The 27,753-nt window shown below is 34.9% G+C and overlaps 3 protein-coding genes across 4 annotated transcripts; 2 read left to right on the plus strand and 1 right to left on the minus strand.

Annotated features, from left to right (window-relative positions):
* Nucleotides 1-16,536: 16,536 nt before the first annotated feature.
* Nucleotides 16,537-19,514, plus strand: NAC2 (NAC domain containing protein 2). The gene is made up of 6 exons (XM_078981349.1): nucleotides 16,537-16,864; nucleotides 17,239-17,516; nucleotides 17,651-17,842; nucleotides 17,981-18,472; nucleotides 18,553-18,748; nucleotides 18,886-19,514. The coding sequence occupies exons 1-6, from the start codon at nucleotides 16,672-16,674 to the stop codon at nucleotides 19,293-19,295; spliced, it is 1,761 nt and encodes a 586-aa protein (XP_078837475.1). The 5' UTR covers nucleotides 16,537-16,671; the 3' UTR covers nucleotides 19,296-19,514.
* Nucleotides 19,515-21,903: 2,389 nt separating this feature from the next.
* LOC145032518 (putative CoA ligase CCL5) lies at nucleotides 21,904-24,353 on the plus strand. The gene is made up of 4 exons (XM_078981350.1): nucleotides 21,904-23,405; nucleotides 23,482-23,549; nucleotides 23,623-23,725; nucleotides 24,036-24,353. The coding sequence occupies exons 1-4, from the start codon at nucleotides 22,005-22,007 to the stop codon at nucleotides 24,159-24,161; spliced, it is 1,698 nt and encodes a 565-aa protein (XP_078837476.1). The 5' UTR covers nucleotides 21,904-22,004; the 3' UTR covers nucleotides 24,162-24,353.
* Nucleotides 24,313-27,484, minus strand: LOC145032520 (Galactose oxidase/kelch repeat superfamily protein). Of its 2 annotated transcripts, none has more exons than XM_078981352.1 (10): nucleotides 27,360-27,484; nucleotides 26,645-26,750; nucleotides 26,449-26,526; nucleotides 26,224-26,383; nucleotides 25,921-26,122; nucleotides 25,700-25,826; nucleotides 25,489-25,603; nucleotides 25,310-25,398; nucleotides 24,789-25,226; nucleotides 24,313-24,724 (listed from the first exon to the last, which is right to left on the minus strand). In XM_078981352.1, the coding sequence occupies exons 2-10, from the start codon at nucleotides 26,738-26,740 to the stop codon at nucleotides 24,554-24,556; spliced, it is 1,476 nt and encodes a 491-aa protein (XP_078837478.1). In that variant the 5' UTR covers nucleotides 26,741-26,750; nucleotides 27,360-27,484; the 3' UTR covers nucleotides 24,313-24,553. The 2 variants fall into 2 exon arrangements, with proteins under 2 accessions (XP_078837478.1, XP_078837477.1); XM_078981351.1 differs by having other exon boundaries at nucleotides 27,312-27,461.
* Between the last annotated feature and the right edge of the window lie 269 nt (nucleotides 27,485-27,753).

A 27,753-nucleotide genomic window follows, 5' to 3' on the forward strand; every position in this document is an offset into this window, starting at 1 on the left:
ATGGAGAGTCTATCATGGGCCACTTGCAGAAAATGCAAAGATTCATGGACCAGTTGCTTAAGCTGAATGTTAACTTTGATGAGGAGTTAGCAATATACATTATTCTACACTCCTTACCCTCTTGTTATGATCAGTTTCGTATGACTTATCATATGAACAAAGAGGAAGTCATGCTTAGCAAACTTCAAGGACTTTTGAGGATTGCTCAAAGTAGACTCAAAGGTAAGAATGTTGTTCCTACTCCTACTACCGCCCCTGTCCTGGCAATCGGGCAAGGAAAAGGGAATAAGAGGAAAACCCTTCAAATGGTACCAAGGTAAAGTCTCTTAATGGCTCCTCTTCGAGTGGAACCAAAGTTGATTCTTCCATTCCCTCTTCCAACCCGAAGGATGCACAATGCTTCTGTTGGGTTTTGGTCCTAAGAACATCCTATGTGCTCATACAAACCCTAAACCTTGGATCTAGGTTTCTCTATTGTGCATGCAAGTTATCCAAGACTATAAACCCTAATTCTAGCATTCAAATAATCATATTAATACGAGAATAAGTTTATAATGTTACCTTGATTGTTATGTAGCAATAACAATCCCAAATCTCCTTGTATTGACTTTGGAATGCTTAGAGTCACAAGTGTCACTCCTCTAATGGTTCACAAACACCATAAGCAAGAGGATGAAGACGAAAGAGGATGGAGGCTGCCCAAAAACGTGTGAAACCCTAGAAAGATCATTAGCCACGTTTTTGGGTCATAAGGGTCTTATATATAGTAAGGCTATTAGGGTTATCTAACAAGGAAACCCTAAATTGGATGCTTAAGCCCTAAGCAACCCATGGAGCCTTTTCTTTAAGGCCTTAGACGATTTCATATGGGCTTACCCATAGAATTCGTCCACCTTATAATACAAGGCAATCCATGGCCCAAATTATAATTATCTTATAATTACAATTCCAGTCCCTTAAGTTTAATTAATCTCATTTAGTCACAAAACTAATTACCAATTAATTATTGACTAATATTAATTAAACAATATGATTTCTCCTTTAATATATTATTCTCATAATACATTAATAAATCATATTTAATTCTTTCTCTCCATAATTCATCCTATCAAGTTGCTTTGGTGAAGGCAACCCAAAAGGACCATGCACCATCGGGTCAAGTACATACCAAAATAGTTATGGACTTAGACACTAATCCAACAGTCTCCCACTTGGATAAGTCTAATAACTATTATGCGTATGACTTCAGATCCTGATCTGCAATCGTAGCTTTCCAAAGCCGCTGTCAACTCTGATCCTATCAGATACGCGTGTCCTTAGATAAGGGATCATATATTCCTCCATTCTAGATATCGTATGAGACATGATTTCTAATCATTCTCTTTGTACTATATCTCGATCTCCGATTTATGACGACTGACTAATTGAAAAAATCAAATTAGCCCTAGCCCGGCCGAGCATTTACATTTGTCATCACTAAATCATCGAGGGGCCCAAAGATATCGATTTTATCCTACTTTGGATAAAAGGAACGGATAAAATTTGATACAATGCTTGCTTGCACTCACTCACCGAATCACACACAACAATATGTTTTATAACACCAAGTTACTAGTGCGTTTACATATTATCAATGTGCAACCGATTAGCAAGATACAACTCACACATCTCGGTTTCAAGAATATAAGATGTTATCGTCTCACCAATCACTCGTGATACAATTCATGGAGTGATCCAAGTGAGCGTGGGTTTAATCCAATGCTCAAATTCATATTCATAAGCACTCATGAACGTTGCAGCAAACATTTGCTTATGTCTAATACTCTTTTAGACAATGCACACACCAATTCACGAAAGTCTTCATTCATATCTACTTCCAACATATGAACGACTGTGGCCCGTTTGAATAATTTGATTATTCTTAATAAACTCAATTATTCTAGAAGTCAAAACATGCAAAGTGAAACACAAGAATAATACTAATCCCATATGGCCTCAACCCTTTGAGTATAAATAAAACTCCTTTAATTTATCACCATATCGATTACTCATTATTTTTCGTTTTGGGTAATCAACTTCTTACTTGAATTATTACACTTGTCCCATGCTCCTAGCATGCACACAATGTTTATCTATGGTTCTTTGTGAAATAGATCAAATTGAACACATTTCCAATCATTCTCATTTCACAACTCCAAATCCTTTTTCATAAGTGAAAGAATATCAAATTCTTGCTACTTATAGAATATGCTAGATTCTAACATTCTATGCAACAATCCTTTCGGAATATCATTGCACCAAAGTCACAAAGACTATTGCCAATGATATTACAAAATCCTCTATCGGATATTGTTACAAGACAATTCCTTAGATATGATGTCTCTCACTCAAAGTACATTCCTTTGAACATCCTTTTGCATAAAGGTTTCTAATCTAGTCATAGATTTTTCAATATTCAATTCCCAATATGGACACGCTTCCATATTTTCCATATGATAACTCATTCTTAATAGAATCTTATCTATTCATAATAATGTCGATATGGTCCATCCAATATCATGCTTCCAACTACTCACAAGCAACCAATCCTCGTCGAACTTTGGATTGTCCTTTGATAGTTGTTTAATTATTTTAGTCAAAAAAAACCAATTCTAGTCCCTTTTCCCTCTAAATGCGCTAGACATTTGGAAAATTTTAGAATGGTCAAACATTAAAGCATTTGCAATCGATCCTATACCCGAAGAGTATGGGATACGACGCATAATGTTTTATCCGCTATGTTCTCAAAATTCGAATTGTGAAAAGGAAAGCCGTAATCATAATCGAAATTTTAAGAACACACTATGTACCTTTGACTAAATTTATCAACATTTCTCAACCTGATCCTTTAGATTTGAAATGAAGCATAATATTCTCTCCCTTAATTATAGCAAAACAACTTTACAACCCTTACGACTTTGCAAGGTATAACTCTTGTTTTCTATAATTAATATTGCCAACTTGCAAAACTTTCCATAATAATCATACAATCATAACTTTTATGCTCCCACTATCATGATGATTACTATAAAAACATAACACTTATGCTCCCACTAGCTTCGATATGTCTTCAAAACATCTTAACTTCCAGAAAAACAATACCTATTGAATTTCTTAAGTCCATGTTTCTAATATTTAATGTTTTGATAATCTTTTATCAAGGCCTCTTAAACTTATACACCTTTTCTTTAGATAGTTCATATGTGTGTCTAAACACTTAAGACTAATTGCCAAACCTCACAATTCAAATTATGGAAAGGGATACCGTAACCATAATCGAATTCGAGAATGCAATTTTACAATCACTATCTTCTTAAAATCTTTCTTAGTGAAAGCATTTTCTCACAATCATTTTCATGAAGGAGGAAATCTTATGACACTTAGATTTAAACGGTGTATGTGTTCCTATCCATGTGAATTTGTTAAAACCAGATTTTACGACAAATTCAAACTCATATGGACCGAACTTTCTTAATCTTGATTTCTTGCCTTATGGTAGCACAGTTGCCCACCATGTCTTCCAAGTAGTTAAGCAGCTCACCTTTTCCTATCAATGTACCTTTCATTGATTAAGGTGTCTTGCCTTTTATGCGTTCAAAATGAGAACTCATAGAACTCACATGCATAATTAACTCGTTTGGATTGGCACAAAAACAAAATAATGTCAGCACGATAGGTTGTAAACCTCAACTCGTGTGCTAGTGATGATCGATAAGGTTCATTTGATTTGTTCTTGAAACCTTTCAAGACCATTAAGACTCCCACTGACTCCTTGACATATAAGATTCTCTTGTCAATAAACATTTGTTGACAACCACATATTGAAGAGTTAGTGTAGCTTTTATCAAAACACTTCATAAATTGGTCCTAGTTGGCCTTTGTCTTATCCAAGACATCACAAATTTCCATATTTGATGAATGTTATAAACCTTCTTAATATTTTTCACTCATTGTCACAATCTTAACTTTAAGACTTGTTATTGGAACGAAGTATGATTGACCTTTTGATTTAACCATTTCTTCAATTCTTGATTCCTCTTCTTAAACATACAATTGTACTAAGACTCACTTAGAGGATCAATTAAGATATGGTTTTTAATCATCAAGTCCTATCATAAAGCATAAAAGGTACTCTCTTTTCTGCTTAGAATGGAGAAACTTTTATCTTTCTGCCTACTTGATTCTTCTTATTCGTTTTGCTGTTGATTTAAACCCTTTTAATCAACTCCGAATTACACTTAATCTTATAAGTATAATCATATTTACTAAACCGTTAGTAAATCATGACGAATATCTTTGTTTCTCTTATGGTGGACTTGATCAACACACAACTTTGTGTGCTCGATCTCCTAGTCCTTTCACTTGACACTTTGTCAATGAATTAGTCTAGTTTCCAAATATGAAATTTCTCATTCATCATGCAACCAAGTTGCGTGATTCCAAATTTCTATCCAATTGAGAAACTCTTCCTATTTGGTAAATTCTCGACTTTTCCATAAACACCATAAATAAGAATCATATTCATTTGTTGTAGAAATATGCAAACATCAATTTTCATAATGATTTCATTGCAAGGAAATAAATGAATGAGTCAAACAAAATTTATTTTATTTATAAAAGCAACGGAAAACATTTGTCCTTACAATGCAAAATCTATTGAAAACTATGTATTTCAAAAGGAAAATTTAACAACTCTATCATAACTATCTAAGCTCAAAATCTAATCTTCAAGTCCATGCAATCAAGTTCCATTTCTTGTGATTAGATTCATCTTGCTCTTTCACCAAGCTTCCTTTCTTTTCACCGATCCTGCAAAACATTCAAATGCAATCTTATTACATCATGTATTTTGAATCAATGAATAGGAACTTAACGAAGTTAGATAGTGGATTTTACCTGATGCGCAGTCATACTCTTTGACTCTCCCATCTTTGGAATTTTCAGGCTCTTGGGGCAGACTTCTATCCAACGCCCTTTCTCTTGGCAGCAAACGCAGGTCGCTTCTCTTGGAACTTCCTTGGAAGCATGGTCGGTTGACTCTCCCAACAAATACGCTCCATTGCTTCGCCAAATCATTTATGATTCAGCAGTAATGAGCATGTAAGTTAGGTCAATGAGGTTGTCGTCATGATCCATCATATAATACTTTCTTTTGAACTCATTATATGATTCAGGAAGTGACTGCAAAACCCAATTTACAGCCAACTCATTCGGGAATGACACACCCAACATTATCAACCTATCAATGTGTGATTTCATTCCTAGAACGTGGGCACACACGGGTTTACCATCTTCATGTTTCATTTTCAACAGGGCTTTAGTGATATTGAACCTTTTCAATTCTTCGATCTTGTGGGTTAGGGAGAACAATTGAAGGAGGTGGAGGAAGTGAATCATGATTTCTTGTTCCTCGATCAAATCGTGGAATACCATCTTCATGTGGAATGCTTGTTCCACGGGATTTGGGAAGACCATAGTTGTCGAACTTTGACATCTACAAAATGGGAGAAAACAAATTCAAGTTAGTTGATCGATTGAGTCCTTAGTAAATCACCCAAATGAGATACTAAGGCTAGGACCCAACACAATACACTACAACCTAGAAAAGGGATGTCGTAATCTAGTTGCAGAATATTTGAAGGTAAGTGAATGACGATTCACTAATTTCCACCATGAAAAACAAAAAAGAAATTTAAGTTTTAAATCTATGAAAACTCCTAGATCCTTTGAGATTCATTGAACATTTCAATGACATGTTTAAATCTCGATATGCCCCTCTTGTTTGTGACTGGGATGCCGAGGATCACAAAGCGGGTGTGAATAACCATGCAAACTTACATGGTTCCTTCACATGTTACAATCACCTATTCGATGTGCCGGTAAACCACACATGCTCCACCGAACTATGACAAACATTGAGTCACCCTTTGCTACCTTTGCTTAGAACCATTTAGTGTGCCGGTAAACCACACACGCTCCACTAACGTCTTCGTAAGGGCACAAAGTGTAATTTCATGGAATTGCATCAATTCACTTTGCCTAAGTAACTAAGATTAGGAATTTGTAAAAACATTTAGTTACTTTTGTATTTCATTATACTTATAATGGAAGGTTTCGTCCTATCATACCCGTTCGGCTAACGACCCTCCACTAGTCAAGAGTGCGGTGGGTAAGAGTGGATACCCATTCAATCGCCATATTATAGGCAATTTCTATAAACACGCCTTATAGACCAACTTCGTGAATGAGGCCTACTAACGGTAAGACTGACTTTTACTCATACATATATATAATGTTAGACTTTTAATGTTATATATATAGTATAGGGTGTATTTTACACTTTTAAAATACTAGGTGGTGAAATTTAACAATTATACCTTTAATTCAATTAAATTGCAAACCTAGACTTTTATGGATTTATTAAACTTTTTTTAATTATACATCTTAATTAATTAATAAAACCATAAGGGTGTGAATTGAACTTTTCAAAACATTACTAGGGTTTTAGAATTTAACATTCCTAATTAACTTTTAATCAACTTTTAAATTCCAAAACTTGAGGGCAAGTTTTGAAACCTTTTTCAAAACATTAGGGTTTTAACTATTTAAATTTCAAAACTTCAAAACTTTTGGGTTCAAATTTAAACTATAAAACCTAAAGGGGAAAATATGAAACTTTTCATAACAACAAGGATCAAATAACAAATAATCTAAATTAACATTTAATCACATAATTATCAATATTTGATTTATTTAATGATTTCTTGCAAAACAATTTATCAATTTACTCAAAATAATTAATCAATTATCACATAAGGAAAGAATTATCTTATTAATTGATAAATATCTTCAATTAGATCAAAATTATAGTCAAATATATCATATAATCGGATTAATCACTACTAGAAAAAAGGCCTTTTACGACGCTCATTGCGCGTCGTAAAACGCTCAGACGACGCGCAAATGCGTGTCAAGGAAAGCCCTGTCATAAAGAGAGATGGCGCGCTTTTGCGCGTCGTCTATAGACGACGCGCATTTATGACGCGCATTGCGTATCAAGGAAGGCCCTGTCATAAAGGAAGACGACACGCATTTGCGTGTCGTAACCTTACGACGCGCGTGTTTATGACACGCAATGCGTATCAAGGAAGCACTAGTCAAGAAAGGCCATGTCATAAATGAAGACGACACACATTTTTGCGTATCGTAATTTTAATTTTTTAAAATATATATATATATATATATATATATATATATATATATATTTATATATTTATTAATTTATAAATTAAATTTGCATTTAATCTCTCATAATAGAAATAAAATACCATATACAAAAAATACAATCCATTGCATAATATAAAATAAAATACCATATACAATTAATAATATGAAAGATAATTCATTGCACTAACATCTCAAATACAAATAATCATCCCTAACTATATAACCTAATACTACATTGCTATTAAGGGACATCATCATAACTCATTGAAGGTCTTGGAACAATGTTCTCGTCATCAACACTTACACCAACCTTGTTTTAGTAGATGGTCTTGGAACAATGTTTTCATCATCAACTTGTATATCTGCCAAAAACTTGAAAAAACAACAAATGTTTAATGTTTATATAAATAACAAGAACATATTTAATGAATAAAGTAACAAGAGCTAATAAAAAGTCGTAATATAAAAGGTCAAAATGCAACTTTCATGGTTTGATTGGGGAAAAAAAGTATTAGTGGTTCTCTTGTAGAAACAGATCATAAGAAAAGGGGCCGAAACCAAAGTTTAACATAAATTGGTTGAGACAGAACACAACGAAGTTGATACCAGTGAGTTGTGGGTGCACCAGGGGCAGTCGTCAACCACCTTTGCACTGTGTTGTAATATAAATCAACATACAAAATTATTATTTTTTTTTCTCTAAATAACTAGAAAAAAAATATATGTATATAATTTATTACCTTCCATTGAAGAGAACATCAAACCAACATGCTAAACCATGTATCCTTGTGCCCACAGAAGTAGTGAATTTTAGTGGAATGTCAATTTCATACAAATCCTCTTCCTGTATATGAAATAAGAAGAAAAAAAATATCTAGATCGAATTCACATTCATTTAATAATATTATAAAATTTTATCCATTATGGAAATGTAATAATAATAAAAAAGGAATACCTTGACAGTAGTAAAATTGATGACATGGGAAACAGTAGGAGCCACTAATAATCTTGGATCAAAAGCATCAACCACTGGCTGAAAACATATCATCGAACACTCCCTCATCTTGCCTATCCACCTGCAAAAAATTCCTCAACTACCCAAAAAAAAAGTAGAACCACGCCTTATTTATTCTCATATCTAGAAGAAATCTACCTTTTAACCCCCCAAAACACACGACTTGAAACTGTTCACGTTTGTTCTTTCATCCACCAATAATGAATGAATCAGTAAGAGCTCATTGGTGGCATAGGCGGCATCCCCATTCCACCCATTGGTGGTGGTGGTGGTGGAGAAAATCCTCCTCCACCCATACCTGGTGTTTTGTATACTTACCATGTTGAAACAAAGGCATGAACAATCCACTCGAAGATCACATATAACACAGTGAACATGATAAAATATGATATTCTGAACCAAGGGAAACGCTGAAACAAGAGTGTTTCATTTCAATTTTTTAAGTTAGAATATAAGAAAAAAATAGTTATTGAAACAAATTAATGATGAAGAAATTTTACCAAGCTATTCATGGCAGTGTCTCCTAGCACCAAAACAAGATTAAGGGAATGAACAACAACTGTCAACTGGTTTTAAGAAACAACAACAACAACAACAAATTAAATCTTTAAACCCCACAAAAAACTCCCAAATCACGAAAAATGGTGTAAAGTAATTATAAAGACTTACAAAACTCATTTCATAATCTGAAATGTTAAGAAATGGGAAGATTACAAGCCAATAAACACCATCAGTCAGCATCACTGCCCCAACAGTAATCCGTGAAGGAAAAATTAAGTTTCTGATGAGATTAGATTGGTTTCCAAAGAGGTAATTATTTAATATTGGCATATTATGTTAAAGTTAAAGCACCTGAAATACAATTTGAAAAATGTAGCCCCAAATGGCAGCAGTTGGTTAGAAATAACATTCCTCTTGAAGATTTACTGGTTTCTCCTTTCCTGCATGATTGAGGGGCATATAGATTCCAATTCCTTGCTCTATATCTATTATGCTATGAGCATTATACATCTTCTTCTTGTCCATCCGGAAACATCCGGAAGCAGATACCACCGATCCAAACTAAACAAAAATAAAAAATGACAAAACCAAGTCAAAGAAAAAGATGACACTTGAATAATATTCATACTCAACCTACATGAATTGATTAACCGATAATTTAAATACCAGAAAATAGATTGTTGTCAACATAAAAGTCCACCTAAACACAAACAGAAGTTGTAAGTTAGAGAAATAATTATAAAAGAGCAACAACATACTCATTCTCATTGCAAGTTTGTGGTAGTAGTAGATGACTTACTGGGTATATTAGTAAAATAAGTTGGTGCCATGAGTAGCAACATCAGCAATGGAAGCAGCTAAAATCAAGCAAAATGAAATCATTCTGGAACCCATTAACCAAAAAGGGCTTAGTCCTTTCAGACATGGCATCCATGATTCACCATCATAAAGAGAAGTAGCTCTTTCTGAGTTGTCTGAACCTTCATAATTCCATATCAGGATTGATGATACAATTGTGGAGGTAAAAACTGGTAGTAAACATAGCAAGAACTCCCATGTCAACCTGTAACTCAGGCGAGTAGTGTCACCGAAAAATGCAACCTCCATCCTACAGGACACATAACATAGTGTTTAACAATTTTGAGGAAAATCCTTACATTCAGAATTTAATTTAGATTAGGGATCTGTTGGATTTGTTTTGGGCAACATTGTTTAATATTTGATTAATCTGATCCTATGTACCATATAACCTTCAAGATAAAATTATACTAGAATCTTAATTCAGATGGCAGGCCATTTATCCATTTACAAAAAAACACGTAACCAAATAATTCTATTGCGGGAATCTACATGCGATTACCTAAACCAACCCCATAGAGATAGAAGATGAGATGAGAAATTGAAAGCAGTTGTATGTACCTTGGAGAGGAATTAAAACAAACAATTGGACTGCCTCTTCTAAGATGCTGAGCTATGTATGAATCAAAACCACTAAAAAGGATTTATGAGTTTCGAGGACATCTGCTAAACTAAATGCTAATGGTGGAAGAAAAGTCGGGTTTTAGATCAAAAAGATCCTCTGTTATAAAATTAAGGACGCATAGAATATCATATTAATATGTACAGGCTTAACAAAAAAACAGACCTAAACCAGATACGGGAGGGAAAAATCGATCATATTGTTCAAAGCATTCCTTCTTTCCCTGAAATGATGCATAACCCCAATTATATTATGTTATTATAAAACACTGAATTTACCAATTGGCCCTCACAAATACCCTCATATTCAACATACAACCCACCACAGTGAATAGGTTTGTACCTGGTCGATGAAATAAAGGAGTAATTCTTCTGCTAACTCACGGTCACCAGATTGTGAGGCTGTCTCCATGGCATCCTTGTAAACCTTGTCTTTCTTAGACAATGCAATTGACTGCTTCCATCTACCAGCCTTCTTGTAAATATATGCAGCCACATGCCTCATCTCAAGAAGCTCGTGTTTCTCAATCCGCAACAATCCATTCATATGCATCAATCAATATCATGACATCACAATTCACTTCATTTAATAACAATAATAATAGTACCACAAACAAAGTACCTTCTGCGCAAGGCCAATCTGGTCAAAGTTGTCATGCAAATCAATAGACTCACGTAACCTATCATAGTCTTCCTCCTCCACATATATTTCATTCAATGCCTCATTTACAGCAGATACATTGTTGCTCTAAACTGCAACCATATATGGTTTTACAAGAGGAAGCTGCCCTGCCTGCAAATGCAATTACCAAAAACAAAATCTCCATTATACATACTTCCATGTGGGAGCGTTCCAGCCCTAATAATCTCGTAGCGGTATCTGGCGTAAAGGACACCCAACTCAGTGAAGATGCCCATGTGGGAACGTTCCAACCTTAATAATCTAGTAAAATTAATGTCATTTGTTTTCTTGAAATCCTTCAAAAACAAGAAATTTAGCAAAAACATAAATATAAAAATCTAAGAAATGTAGGATTTGTATTTTGTACCTCTATTTCAGAAGCGCTAATCGATTAGTATCATGTAAAAAGAAAACATCTCCAATCACACAGAAAACCTAAATCCAAAGTTGTAGAAACATTAAAAATATAAAACTGACTATAGAAAATATTTCTATCAACTACTCACTTTTTTGTTGTGGTCCACAGCAAAACCAATAGCATTACTGAAGGCTTGCAATATAGCCACCAATAAATATATTCTAGTAGCTTTGACATTGTAGAGAAGCTTTGAGATTCATCCCAAATTGTGTTAAATACCATAATTGCCTGGACCTTCATGCCTACAATTATACTCAATGCTTGCTTCCACCTGTACAAATATGAAGAACTCTTGAAGTCAATGAATATAAATTAAACTCCTTATAAGATAGAAACATGTGAAAAAGGAACAGATACATTAGGATTGATACTAATTTCATGGACTACCTCATTTTGGATGAATTTGGTGAAGAACCTCTTAGCTTCAATGCTGTCACCATAGTTTTAACAGTTTCACCACTTTTTTTTTTCTCTCTTTGGCATTTCTACAAACACTTTATGTGCATATTTTTTAAGCATGTTCTGAACCTCTACAACCTAATTGTTAGCATCATTCCAGTCAATTCCTTTCTTAACAACCTCTCTTACTTCCTCTCTTGGGGGATCCAACATTCCAACCTTAAAGTAAACAAACAGGAACCCAACATTTTTGCTTTCTGATACAAACATGTTACAATCATACATCATACAGACTAAGTTTTTTCCAAGCAGGTCCAAACAATCATAATATAATCACAAAATATGTAAATAAAGAAACAAATATATACAAATAGAAAAATAACGATTGTGGTACCTGTTGAGCCTTAATGACATGTCAATCGGAGTTTAGGGCTTTGAGAACTGGAATCGGACCATATTTGAGCTGGTTGACCATATTTCTTCTAGAATTTGTGTTCATAATACTTGAAATTCAGAAACCCTAGATGTATAAACCACGCTTCGTGAACCCCATAGGAAAAGAGAAGGAACTCATAATTCATGTGTGTTTCCGAAGGAAAGGGGGGGGGGGGGACAACGAAAGAGTGTTAGAATCAAAGGAAATATCTTTAGAATTAAAGGCAAAATTTATTAAATAACCTACCTGAGTTGCTTTGTACGAGTATATGGTAGCATCTTCTAAGTCGTTTGCTTTGATTTTTCTTAGATCAAGTTTTTCTCCAAACCCTATTAGTTGTTGGTACCGATTTTAGGGTTTCACACGGAATAAGAAAAAGGTGGTGATGGAGAAGATGGTAGGGCAGCAATGGATGGTAAGAATGGTGGTGATGGTCGATCGTATTGAGGTTGCAGGTGGTGAGATGTAGGTGCGACGACCATGGTGGTGGTACAAGATAGTGGTGGTCTGTACCGTAGAGGGGATTTGTAGAGAGAGAGAGAGAGAGAGAGAGAGATAGATGATGGTGAGTCTGATGAGGTGAGCGTTTCTGTGGAATGAGGTGAGGTGAGCGTTCCTGTGGAAGGAGGAGATGCAACAGGCGGGGTTTTTAATTTTTTGGCTATTAAAAAACGAAAACGCGTGCTCATAGTCTACAATTATAAAGCGACATGATTACACGTCACGCTTGTTAGGATAGGTGCCCTCCGTGTTTTTTTTTTCTTTTTTTATTGGACACTAACTTTAGGGCGCCCAAAAAATGCGTGTCCACTATCCTTCAAATTTTGCAAAACTAACATTATATTTTAGGGCACGCACAAATGCGCGTCTTCTATCGGCGCGTGTCATTGTTTGCGCGTCATTAAAGGGCTGTTTTCTAGTAGTGAATATTGATCTAACATGATAAGGCAACTATCTATAAGCAAAAACAGCAAGAAAACCCGAGATACCCTCCATCTGATGAGTTGACTCGTCGAGTCAGGCTTGGACTCGTCGAGTCTGCATGGACTCGGTGAGTTCAGCTATGGACTTGGCGAGTCCAGCCTCCAGAACACCAAAAATCAAAATTTTCAGATATACAATGCATCAATACAATTGAAACCAAGCTAGGCTCTGATACCACTGTTGGGTTTTGGTCCTAAGAACATCCTATGTGCTCATACAAACCCTAAACCTTGGATCTAGGTTTCTCTATTGTACATGCAAGTTATCCAAGACTATAAACCCTAATTCTAGCATTCAAATAATCATATTAATACGAGAATAAGTTTATAATGTTACCTTGATTGTTATGTAGCAATAACAATCCCAAATCTCCTTGTATTGACTTTGGAATGCTTAGAGTCACAAGTGTCACTCCTCTAATGGTTCACAAACACCATAAGTAAGAGGATGAAGAGGAGAGAGGATGGAGGCTGCCTAAAAACGTGTGAAACCCTAGAAAGATCATTAGCCACGTTTTTGGGTCATAAGGGTCTTATATATAGTGAGTCTATTAGGGTTATCTAACAAGGAAACCCTAAATTGGATGCTTAAGCCCTAAGCAACCCATGGAGCCTTTTCTTTAAGGCATGGGGTGTAAACGAGCCGAGCCGATCCCGAGCCTAACCAAGCTCGAGCTCGGCTCGTTTAATTTTGAAGAAGCTTGAGCTCGATTTGAGCCTTAAAATGAAGCTCGAGCTCAGCTCGTGAACAATTTAGTGAGCTCACGAGCCTAAACGAGCTTATACGAGCCTATATATATATATATATACACACACACACACACACACCCTCTCTCTCTCTCACACACACACATACACACATATATATATATATATATATATATGTGTATATATATATATAGGCTCGTTTAGGCTCTTTTAGGCTCGCGAGCCCACTAGCTGAAGCTCGGCTCGAGCTCGTTTAATAAACAAGCCTCATATTTGGGCTCGAGCTCGGCTCGGGCTCGTTTAATTTGATCTCAAGTCGAGCTTTTAGCGAGTCGATCCCGAGTAGCTCGGCTCACTTACACCCCTAAGGCCTTGGACGATTTCATATGGGCTTACCCATAGAATTCGTCCACCTTATAATATAAGGCAATCCATGGCCCAAATTATAATTATCTTATAATTACAATTCCAGTCCTTTAAGTTTAATTAATCTCTTTTAGTCACAAAACTAATTACCAATTAATTATTGACTAATATTAATTAAACAATATGATTCCTCCTTTAATATATTATTCTCATAATACATTAATAAATCATATTTAATCATTTCTCTTCATAATTCATCCTATCAAGTTGCTTTGGTGAAGGCAGCCCAAAAGGACCATGCACCATCGGGTCAAGTACATACCAAAATAGTTATGGACTTAGACACTAATCCAACAGCTTCTACTGTCAGGAAAAGGGGCACTGGAAGCGAAGCTGCCCCAAGTACTTGCAGGATGTTGAGGATATAATTTTACGTATTTATTTGAATCAATGATTATAATTTTATATAAATAAAAAATATTATTTAATTAATAATTTATTTAAAATAATTAATTAATAATTTTAAGATTTATTATGAAAATTTTATTAACTTTATAACCGTAGTTCTCACGGGTTATACACTAGTAAATAATATTATCGTTGGTTGTTGGCATGTCACAAAATTATAATATTCTTCAAATTTCTTTAACAAAACTTAATTTATCAATCATTCTTTTCTTTCACTCTTAGTAAAAGTCATACATGAAATTAAACACAAAATTAAATACAGAATAAAACATATAACTTGTTATTAGACCTACATATTTCTTCTTTCTATGTATTTATATGCCACATGTTTTAAAATATTCTTTCATAATCTACACTAATAAATGAAGTTTTTTTTTTTTTTTTTTTTTTTTTTTTTTTTTTTTTTTTGCCACATATCACACTCTCATTTAAATTGTTAAATGTCATTTTGTGGTTATTTTAAATTAAAATTTTCCACATGTTATTTTATGAGTTGTTCCATTTTAATAAATTTTACCTAATACTTTAATGTAATAATTACAATAAATGTAATAATAAAGGAATATCAATTTCATTAATAGACTTACATTCTTATTTCAAAATTTCCAAATTAAAGCTCATTAGTTTATTTTGTTTATATATTTAAATTTAAAAGATAAAAAAACAATTTTAATAATTTATTAGTTTTCTTATTTTCTTATAATTCTAAAGTTCTTAAATATTTTGACCTTTATATATATATATATATATATATATATATATATATATATATATATATATAACCCATGTAATACATGAGTTTTACACCTAGTATCTATTTAACAAAATTAAACCTCTATATTTGTTGCAATAGATTAGTATACACTTATAACAAATCAATTAAAAGAATACAATGGTTACCTAATGCTACATTTATTATCGTTCTGTTTATAATAATGACATATACTTAATTAAGTTTGTTTAATAAACCATGACGATGTTTGATACATATAACTGTTCTGTTTATAATAATGACATATACTTAATTAAGTTTGTTTAATAAACCATGATGATGTTTGATACATATGACTCTCTCTCTGTTTGTGTTTGATATATATAAGACTTCCTACCTGTTTGTGTTTGATATATATAAGACTTCCTACCTGTTTGTGTTTGACATAAATATTATATTTCTACCCATAGATGTAAATATAAACATCATACTTTATAAATTTTGTTCAACACATTTGTTTACACACAATGTCGTATCTAAGCATCCACATGTATATATTCTCAACAAAACATAAACTTATAATGTCGATCTATAAAGTTATTACACATTATCAACGATGTTAACTTCAAGATATATTCACCAAAAGATATTGTCACTTTCCACTTTGGTTGCAAGAGACTTCTTTGCCAAGTTTGATGACAACTTTATATTGTCTTTTTTTTTTTTTTTTTTTTTTTTTTTTTGAAATTTAGGATTAGAATAAAGATGTTTTCACTTGTTGATAGAAGAATGATACTTATTTTTTTGGTTTGTTTTCGTGATTTTTTTTGGTTAATATGTTTTTATTAGCATTTAGGTTTTGAGTTGTTAAAAAATCCAATTTACTTCCATATATTAAATCTACATATTTATACCAATTAGTATACGTTTATGAAAATTGTATATGGTTTACAAATGATTATTTTAGGTAATACAGTACTTGTTTATTTAATGGATTTACGTTAGGAAACAAAAAGTGGTATGTTGAGTGCCACCGAAGTCTATTCTGAGCTTCTAGGAAGCATCCACGACTACGTGTTGACAGATATAAGGAATTAAAGTCGTCATTTTGGACCAACTCAAGCCCGCTTTTACTTTCTCTGGATCAAATGCCTCAAATTGAGAAACCCTAATCAACACAATTCCTCAATTCACCCCACTTTTTTCTCTCTAAATTCTTCTTCAAATCTTATTCGTATATGGCAGTGGTTCTTGATTCGGTAACACCGGCTCCAACAACGGCTTCCTCTCTCGCTCCTGGGTTTAGGTTTCATCCAACGGATGAAGAACTTGTACGGTATTATTTGAGGCGTAAGATTTGCGGCAAACCCTTCCGATTTGACGCTATTTCTGATGTTGATGTCTACAAAGTCGAACCTTGGGATCTTCCAGGTTAATTCACTTCTTTCTATGGTGAAGAATTGTGTTAATTAGGTCTTATTTATTTTTTAATTAAGTGTATGGTTGTCGTTTTAGTTGTGTGATTTCGTTTGGTTTTAATGAAACCCAGCTTTTAGTTGTCGATTTGATGCGCCCTTGTTTAGTTATTCCGCTCCGGATCAACAAGATATTCTTAGAACCAAACTTTTGATGCATCTGGGAAGTGATCTGGACGATATTGGTTGGATTCGTGTGAATCTAAGTGGCAATACTGTGAAATTCCAGCAATTATCTTAACATAGAACTAACATGTCATCTTATTTGAAAGGTTAACAAATTCAAAAGATTCGTTGAATTGATTCTCTTTGGTCAATTTGGGGGTGCAGGTCTGTCCAGGCTTAAGAGCAGAGATCTGGAATGGTACTTTTTCAGTGTCCTGGATAAGAAGTATGGGAATGGGTCACGTACAAATCGAGCAACTGATAAAGGGTACTGGAAGACAACTGGGAAAGACCGGTCTGTTTACCATAGGTCTCAACTGGTTGGCATGAAAAAAACTCTGGTGTATCATAGTGGTCGGGCTCCAAAGGGAGAAAGGACAAACTGGGTTATGCATGAATACAGACTCATTGATCAGGAGTTGGAAAAAGCTGGAATTGTCCAGGTGAGATCCATGTACTTTGTATAACATTAACATACAATAGGTGTATGAGAAAATTATATGGCTTCGGCAAAGTAATCATACATTATGCTAGTTTTGATGCATCTTCTTGGATTTTCTGTATTTTGTGCTGGCAGGATTCATTTGTCCTCTGTAGAATCTTCCGGAAGAGTGGTTCCGGACCTAAAAATGGTGAACAATATGGGGCTCCATTTGTTGAGGAGGAATGGGAGGATGATGAACTGGTAATGGTCCCCAAGCAGGAGTTTGCTGAAGATTTTCCTGTTGATGATGATGATGCCTACTTAGATGCAAATGACCTTGAACAGGTTTGACCTTTATGCAATTCTGATGTGCATCTACTTATATATATATATATATATATATATATATATATATATATATATATATATATATATATATATTCATGATTCTGATGAATGCTCTTTCCTTTTATTTTACCTTAGATTCTTGGCTCAGATACACCAGACAAAGTTGCTCCCCTTCCATTGGAGTTGCATGATGGTGATAATCTCAGCAGTGCTGAGGTGTCCACAGAAATGATCGAAGACCCTCAAAAGGTGTTGATGGATGAGGGTGAGGATCAACATCAAGCTGACAAAGAAGATGGGCCTAAGCTGTTTGATTTGCCTGTGCAGAATGGGATGGATCCAAAATCTGTGAAGCATGAATACATTGGTGAAACAAACAATGCCTCAGATTTTGATGTGGATTACTTGCTTGATGAGCCCTTTTTTGATGCTTCTACTGGTGACTTTCAGTTTGATGCAAGTTCATTCCTCGAAGCAGATGACCTTAAAAACGAAGTTAAAACAGAACCTGGCCTTGAAATGTTTGATGAATATACTTCATTTATTAATCCAACAAATAACTTGGAGTACACTTTTGATTCAATAGACAACGAGGATATTCTCCCAGAATCATCCCTCATTCCTGAGGTAACATCAACACCACGACATAACTTCAGTTACTTTTTCCTGTTTTTTTATCTAATTTGATACTATATTTGAATAATCAGAATGCAAACGAAGATACCCACGATGCGATTGAAGCTACCCAGCAATTCTTTGAAGGGCAGAACTGTAATATTGCTCCAACAAAGGTAGAGCAACCAGATTTGGCAACAGGCAACAATGTTGCCTCCTCTTCAGGTCAAGAACATCAAGATGCAGCACCTCACGAGGCAAATGAAGCAAGCCAACAACCGTTTGAAGGTATGGTAGATTCCATTCCATGGCGTGTTTGGTTGCCAAATGGATGGAATTCGACTCCATTTTTTTTTTTTTTTTTTTTGTTTATTAAAAGACAAAAATACCCTTGTTGTCTATATCTGACAGTGAGGTTTTTGCAGAGTTTGCATATCCGTTTCTCCAGAGGGCGAGTTACATGCTGGGGAACATATCTGCACCACCTGCATTTGCATCAGAGTATCCTTCAAAGTATTTGGCAGCTGCTGCTTCACAAGCTTCAACATCAGTTCGGGTGACCACAGGAATGATCCGTATAAGAGACGTTTCTTTCACAGGGACCAAACTGGACTGGTCATTGGGGAAGAATGGTCATCTGGACATTGTTCTCTCATTGAGGTTGGATCAGGATCAAGATCAAGATCAAAATCAAAGTGTTGTTGGGTTGAACTCTGGAAAGGGGCATTCCGGTGTTTCCAGGAGTTGGTTTTTTTGCCTGTTTCTGTGCATCATGGTTGTTTCTTTGAGCTCTCAGATCAGCAGTCTCATCTGTCCAAGGTCATACATGAGCTGAAAAAATTGGTCAACAGGAGGAGGATATGCTTCTGCTTCATGGTTTATTTGCTTAGTTTAGCAGCATCTGTTTAACAAATAATCATTATCAGTCATTTTGCTGACTGATCTCTGATTCTGGAATTGGGAAATGTTTATTTCTGTTAAAAGTTGTTGGTAACAACATTTGGGGAAGTTTAAGTTTGACTGGAAGGAAATAGTACATCGCTATTTCATGTCATTGTTTTTGTTGATCTTTTAGTCCTACTTTTAACCAACTGTTCCACGCAAGTTGTGTTTGTTTATTGTTATGACTAATATTGACTGTTGCTGATTTAATCTTATTCATATATCTTGATTTAACAATAACATGCTTAAAAGATCCGAAGCTATGTGAATGTGATACATACTTTATCACTAAATGAAAGCTGTTGATGGCATTTAATACGCATGGGTGCTAAACATTTCTGGAAAAATTTAATTACTTTCCTCATATACTTTGTGATCTCAATTGATGGATTAAGCTTTATGGAATTATAGATAATAGGATGCAAAGTTTGATGTTAGAAGCATGGTCTAATTTTGATCAACACTCGAAACCTACTATGTTCCATTAATGATTCGAATTCTCGAAATTCATTTTGATAATCAATTCTTGATACTCTTAGTCTATAAGTCTTTTGATGTTACACAAATAATTTAATAAATACCACTAAATGGTAATTAATAGTGTCCCGAAATTTTGAAAGGTTCTAGATCAAAATTAAATTAATCATATCTTTCAGTAGTTAGATAATAGACATGAATTATAATCTGTACGAGAAATGTTACATCTTTTACCTACTTAAAACAAAAAAAAAAAAAACTTCCATTTTTTAGCATCTTGTAAATATCAACAAAAGTTGTTGGGTGTTACTATCAGGAGCCTACTATTTCATATAAATACGCATTAAGTTATTATATAATATTATTAGATAACTAATTGATAATGAAACATATTAGGTTGAAGTTGGTTGTCAAATCAACCGGAAGCGACAAGTTATGTTGGTTTTACACTTCAGTCAAATTTTCAAATGACATGATTTCTTTGGGTTTATAAATGGTAAAACAAACCATAAAACAAAACCTTGTGATTTGAATCATCGAACAACCCGAACAAGTATTTATCGAAACTTCAAGGTTTCGGCTTTTTGTTTGATAACTAATTAACTATTTTATGTTTTCATCCTCACTTCTAGATGTAACTTTTATGATTGTGTATACATTTATGGTTTCATATCATAATACGAATATGACACTATGTGACAAGTTTTTTTTTTTTTTTTATCATGTTTATACAACAACATTATCAACAGACTCGTAATTCCATTGGAATAGGTATAAGGGAGGTAAACGTTGATACTCATGGTGAGCCAGAGTCTTATTTTATTATTTTTCTAAAACTGTAAAATATATTAAAAGACTATCAAGGAGCTAAAAAAAGAGCACATTACACAATATTTAAAGCTAATCTAGGGGTGTGAGTTGTGACTTGTGAGTCAACCAATCCAATTAATTTTATTATTGTTCCTATTGCAAATCCAAAAAAACAATTGAGACAAATTGCCACAATATGATGGAAATAGTTTGCTTTTTTGGCTTGCTCGCTTCAAAGATAGTATTGTGAAACTTGCAAATTGCCGAAAAGAAGTAATAACAATTGCATCAAAGAAGAAGTTATCCTTCCAAGAGATCCAATAGTTAATACAGTTAGACGTAACCCGATCAAGCTCTCACCAAGCATGTATCAATATCCAAATCGACAACAAAGTCTCACAAGTAGTACGAACATTATTCATGGTACATTTCAATGTGGCTGTGCAAATGATACATAAACTTAAGCTCACAACAATTGTTTTATCGACAAGAATCAAAGAAGTTAGCACTCCATTTAAGTTCAATCTCCGTGATTAAATCTTCAACTTGATAGGAACAAAGTTGTTTCATATAGTTGGCATATTTCATTTTATTAAAATACCGCTATCAAAATTGCATGGCCAATGAGACCAAGAACATATACCGGGAGTACGTTATCGTACGACATCTCCAATTATATATATATATATATATATATATATATATATATATATATATATATATATATATATATATATATATATATATATATATTCTTATTTTGTTTAAATATACGCAAAAATGTATGAAATTTGATTTAATAAGTATTTTACATGTTTTTTCTCCACCTTAATTTCAGTAAAAACAAAGAAAAAAAAATGAATCTTTAGGCCCTAATCAATATAGCAGATAGTATATTTTGTATAACTTTTATTTTAAAGGACTTGTAAAATGATTATTTAAATTTAAAGGTTTATATTAAACTGTTATGTAAGTCTTATAAAATGTTTAGGTTAGTGACATATAGTTGGCAATTAATACTTTTCTTTTCCTTTTTGTAGGGATGAAGCATGATCTAAAGATAGGACAAGGACAAAGAAGATATAAACAATTATCGAAGTATATACCTTTCATCACTTTAACATTCTATCGAATCTACCCTAGACCTAGTCATGTTTTATCAATATAACCCGGCCGGCAAACATGACAGATATTGATGTACCTAACGTCCGGTGATAACGATGCACATAAAGACACAGCTGCATTATCATTCCATACTATAAACCTTTATAGGTTGATCCAACGAGATTAAAATTCTCCCATATCGATCAGCCACATGGACACCTTGGAGGAAGTATCACCTGTCAGCCGATTTCGGCCCACAGGAGAAAAAAACACGAGTGGGTTCGATCCCCAAACAGGGATCTACCACTCGTTGTTGCAACTTGGGACCAATAACAAGATCCCGACCACTCCTTACCTCGATACAGCTACATTTGTGTTGTCACAGTTCCCAAAATCAGACCAAGCCGAATCACGAGTAGCTCTTATCGACTTGGCTACAAACCAGCGAGCCACCTACGCTCAACTTAAACGATCAATCTACTCGTTAGCAACCGGGTTGCACCACTGCCTTGGTATCCGTAAGGGGGATGTCGTCTTTTTGTTATCACCAAACTCAATCCTCTACCCAACCATATGTCTAGCTGTGTTTTTAATCGGCGGGGTCCTCACCACGGCTAATCCGCTTAACACCAAGTCAGAAATAACCAAACAAGTGCTCGACTCGGGTGCGACATTGGCCGTTGTGGCTCCCGGGGAGGAGCATAAGTTGGTGTCAACTAATGTACCTATCCTACTGACCTCTCGTCCCTCTAGCGGGGATGAGTTGTCTGTAGAAGAACTTATCGACGGCTGTGAGCCGATGGAGTTGCCCGAAACCCGGTTAGCTCAGTCGGATACGGCGGCGATACTGTATTCCTCAGGGACGACCGGAGTGAGTAAAGGAGTCGTTTTAACACATGCAAATTTCATTTCAGTCATGACACTCTTAAAATGGTCGGTCGACAACATGTCGGCTAACAACGATGTTTTCTTATGTTTCATACCGATGTTTCATATCTACGGTCTCGCGTTTTTCGGTTTGGGGTTGTTTTGTTCGGGTACTACAACGGTTTTAATGAAAAAATACGAGTTTAAAGGTATGTTAGAAGCTATACACACTCATAAAGTCAACAACATTCCGGCGGTTCCTCCGGTGATACTAAGTTTGGTCAAACATGATGGAGGTGGGTATGATTTATCATCTTTGAGACGGGTGGGGTCTGGAGCTGCACCGTTGAGTAAGGAGTTGGTGGACCGGTTCAGGGCTAGGTTTCCATGGGTGGCTCTTAGGCCGGGGTACGGGCTGACCGAGAGCTGTGGGGCAGCGACTTTATTTGTTAGTAATGAAGAGGCGAAGACTCATCCAGCTAGTTCGGGCGGTTTGCTACCGCGTTTTTGTGCTAAGGTGGTTGATTTTGAAACGGGGGTTGCTATGCCGCCTTATAAGGAAGGTGAATTGTGGCTGAAGGGACCCACTGTGATGAAAGGTTATTTGGGAAATGAAGAGGCCACGGCTGCAACTATTAACTCGGATGGGTGGTTGAGGACTGGAGATCTTTGTTATTTTGATGAAGATGGGTGTCTTTATGTTGTTGATAGGATAAAGGAGCTCATTAAACATAATGGTTATCAGGTAAGTGGACAAGTGTGTGAATGTGTGCGTGTTTTGAAATGAATATATGATGAAATGACATGAAGCACAAATGCAGGTAGCTCCAGCAGAACTTGAAGCCGTACTATTGAGCCATCCCGAAATACTGGATGCAGCAGTCATACCGTGAGTTTCTGTGTGCTTGTGTATGTGTGTGATTAACTTTTCGTGTGTTTTTAAAGAATCTGCAATATTTTAGACTTGAAGATGAAGAGGCAGGAGAGATACCCATGGCATATGTGGTGAGAGCAGCTGGATGTCAACTCAGTGAAGACCAAGTTATTAAATTTGTTGCCAGTCAGGTTTGTCTAGATACCTTCATGACATGACAAAACAGACTGTACTATGTTTGACATGTATTGATTGGACTGGGAGACTAGAACCGAAGAATGGGAAAAAAATGGCTATTTTATTGTCCTACCAAGAAAGGTGGAAGAGGGACTTGCTCTTGATCTTTTATCTGTGCAAAACACATGAACGCCCTCTACGTTCTCATCATCGAAAATTGTCGAAGAAAGCTTGTCCAGTCCAATCAAGACTCTATGTAGCAAATGCAACCTAAGAGCTTCATCATCAATCATTTGATTGTATTTATCTGCATGTATGTTGCAGGTGGCTCCATTCAAGAAGGTGAGGAAAGTTTCCTTCATAAACGAAATACCAAAGTCTGCTGCAGGCAAGATATTACGAAAGGATTTAGTGGCACAAAGCAAACAGGAAGTCAAATCCAAGCTTTGACCACCATAACTTTTGCTTCAATACCTATTCAATCTATCATAAAGCCGGAACATTGATACATCCTTCAATGTATTCTATTAGACATCAATAACTTGTTATTAGCAAGTCACAAGTGTAGTCTAGTGTTTTTCAATATCTTATTTCTCTTCACTTTTTTGCATAAACAAATAAACCATTTAATATTTTAATTGAATAGCATCAATTCAAATGAATCAATTGATCCCAATCAATTACCATCACATGTCACAAAATGTAGACACTCGTTCCTATAATTTGAAACAATTAAACGAAAAAAAAAAAAAGTATTTGGAATATTTGACTTATAATGAATGAAATATTTGACCTTTAAGATGCTATAAGATTGCAAGTTTGATCCGTATCATATCACCAATTTATCCAGCTATCCACCTCCAAACTCCACCTCCACCTGATCCTTGCTTTTCATCACTTGCAGAAACTTCCATATCCTGCTCTATTGCTGATTTTTCAGAGCGAAGTGTTTGAACCTCTTGCTCAATGGACTCCATTGATGATAACATCTTCTGTAGATCCAAGATCTGTGCCTGAAACCACCATAATAATAAGTACATTGTAATTCCAAATTAAATGTATCTTCATTATTAATACCTCTAGTTCAGCACATCTTGATCTTTCAGAAGCCAGTTGGCCTTTAACAGAATGCAATTCCATGGATAAGTCAACATGAGCACCATTACATTCCTCAAGTTTTTCCATTAGACTGGAATTTACTGCTTTGACCTCGGTAACTGACGATTCCAATGTTTTTTTCTCTCCTTTGATCATATTAACTTCAACTGAAAGATCCACTTTAGGTTTTGAATCCATGGTTGTGAACTCTAAGCTTTCAGATTTGGCTAGGGCATATGCTGCAGTTACAGAAGCTGCTGCTGCTGCAGCTGCTGGTGACTGAAAGATCTTTGGATGTTTAGAATCCTTTGGTTTTGGTCTCATCACAAATACCTCATTGCTATATTTCCCATTATACCCCCCAAAAGCAACCAAATACTGTTCCCCATCTATTAACACTGATGATACAGACAACCCCTGTTTCATTTTAAAAAAAGAAAATAAATAGGATTGTAAATAACAAAGAAAAATATTTATATACAAAAATTAAAAATGGCAACCTCGCTGGCGAGTGGATCTCTTCCCTTCACATTTGTCAATGTTGAGATAACAAGTTTTGACATATCCATCACCAATGTCTCCAAGGCACCTGCAACATGAGGTTATATTGAGGTTTTATAAATTATAAACAACTCAAACCTTATTTTATTTATTTATTAAGCTTATATTATATTCATACCACTTTTATTGTCGCCACCACCAACAATATACCAATTTCCATCAATAGAGACGCCAGCATGGCCTGCCCTAGGAGACACCAAATCACCTTGAATTTGCGGTTGGGACCATTCTAACTGCAATACAATGATTTTTTTTTTTTTTTTAAATCATAAACTTAAAATTAAGATGATAGCAAAAAATATATACATATATATAAAAAAATCACTTACTGTTTCCAAATCCAGCACATGTAGATCATTAAAGAAAATTGAATGAGAACATCCACCAAATATTAGAAGGTAACGGTTTGCATGCACTGCTGCTGTATGATCAAATCTGGGAGCTGGAGGAGTCTGTCTATCAAAGCAGAAAAAATCAATGCATAAACTTTTTAAAAGCATGCAATGAGGCTAGTAGTATGTAAGTATGAATATAAGTGAAACATACTTACATAGTCTCAACAACATTCCATGTCAATGTCTCAAGATCAAGAACATGAACATCATTCATAAGTCTTCTCTTTTTGTCTTCTCCACCAAACATTATGAGTTTTGAACCAACCAATGAAACAGATTGTCCACCACGAGCTTCCGGAACTTTTCCTATGGCTTCCAGTGTCCCACATACGTGTGATTCAAGATCAATGAAACGCACTACAAGGTAATGAACAACCAGTAAGATCATTTCAATGAGAACTAAATACTTGTCCAGGTCAGCAAATATCAATCAGAACAACTTTATCAATAAAACAAACCTGTCACATTATCAGAGGTATCCTTTGAGTGACCACCAAGAAGGAGGAGTTTGTTTCCCCACTTAACCATATTATGACCAGATACAGCAGGGAAATTTTCTGATTCTAATTTTGTGCTTACTTTAATTGTGGACCAACTTAAGTTTTTCAGATCAAATGCCTGCTATCATAACCACTTATTAGTAAACCTACAATGGAAAGATGAGCAGACAACAATAAAGATACCTGAACATCAGATAAGTATCTCCCATTACGACTTCCACCAACAATGTATAACTTTTCATCAGCAACAACTGCAGCATGCTACAATGAAAGAAAAAAATGGCATTGGAATAACACACAAGTGATTGTATAACAAGGAATATGAAAAAGATATGAAGAATGAGATAAGAATAATTGTATAGCAAAGATATGAGTGAACCTTATAGCGGGCTGATGGTCGTTGCCCAGCTACTGGGAGGGCAACCCATTGGTCACAATCTAAACCTGAATGCCAATTGACACTTTCTGTTCCCATATTAGGTTTCCTAGAATCAATGAAATTTATCAGATTAAAGAGCAAGATGAGAATTGTAACATACTAACAAGTGTGATAAAATGAAATGTTGCAAATAGAATGAAACATGCTTTGGTTCATCTGTTGATTTAGTTCTATTGCTAATTAACTTTTGCATTCTATTAACTAGTCCCTAGATCAGGTCTTCAACTTCAACTGCAGATCCATTACATATAAAAGATTAAGAAACAAAGGAAGCCAACAATTCTCATATGACACAGTATTTCATAAATTTTGAAACAGTGCCATCTGGTTCCTCTAATTTGATTCAGTCTCTACTAATATTAAACCCTGAAGATATTAATTTTACAACCGCAGTCAACAGTTGTTGAATTTACCGATCTAAAGCCATAATCAAGTTCAAATTATGGTTCCCGTCTCAGCCACCACTCTCCCTCGATCATACACAATTATTTGTAATTAGACCCAAATTAATACCATTCATCACTACACTTGATAACAACAGTAGATCACATAAATTATATACAAATAAGAACCCGAACATTGGGGTTTAAGCCATATTCGAGATTACCTCTAAATCGATTTGCTTATGAGTAGAGGAGAACGAACAGTAAAGTACCAAATCCTGCGGAGAACTCGCCGGCCGTCGGATCACGATGGCAGTTTGATCTAAATAATCGGAATCCTAACGGGGGAGAATGTAGTCGTCGGTTTGTACAATTGTACTTATACTTTGGACATGCCTAGTTTCCAGAGCTGAAATTTACAAATCCAAAGCATGGCCTAACTGTCGATGCACTAGATGCAAACTAACACTGAGTAGCGGTTAGAAGATTGAAAATTCTATCTGAAAAACAGATTGGAATTTGGAAAAGCCACTTACCCGAAATATTAACTTCAGTAACAATCAAATTTGTTTATTAAAAAAAACATTCTTCGACATAAGAATTTTAATTCATGTTTTATTCATTTCTATGATAATTATAAAAGGACTAAACTGTAATTTGGTCATT

This window comes from Lactuca saligna, chromosome 2 (genome assembly GCF_052625555.1).
Source record: "Lactuca saligna cultivar CGN05327 chromosome 2, ASM5262555v1, whole genome shotgun sequence".
Taxonomy (NCBI): domain Eukaryota; kingdom Viridiplantae; phylum Streptophyta; class Magnoliopsida; order Asterales; family Asteraceae; genus Lactuca; species Lactuca saligna.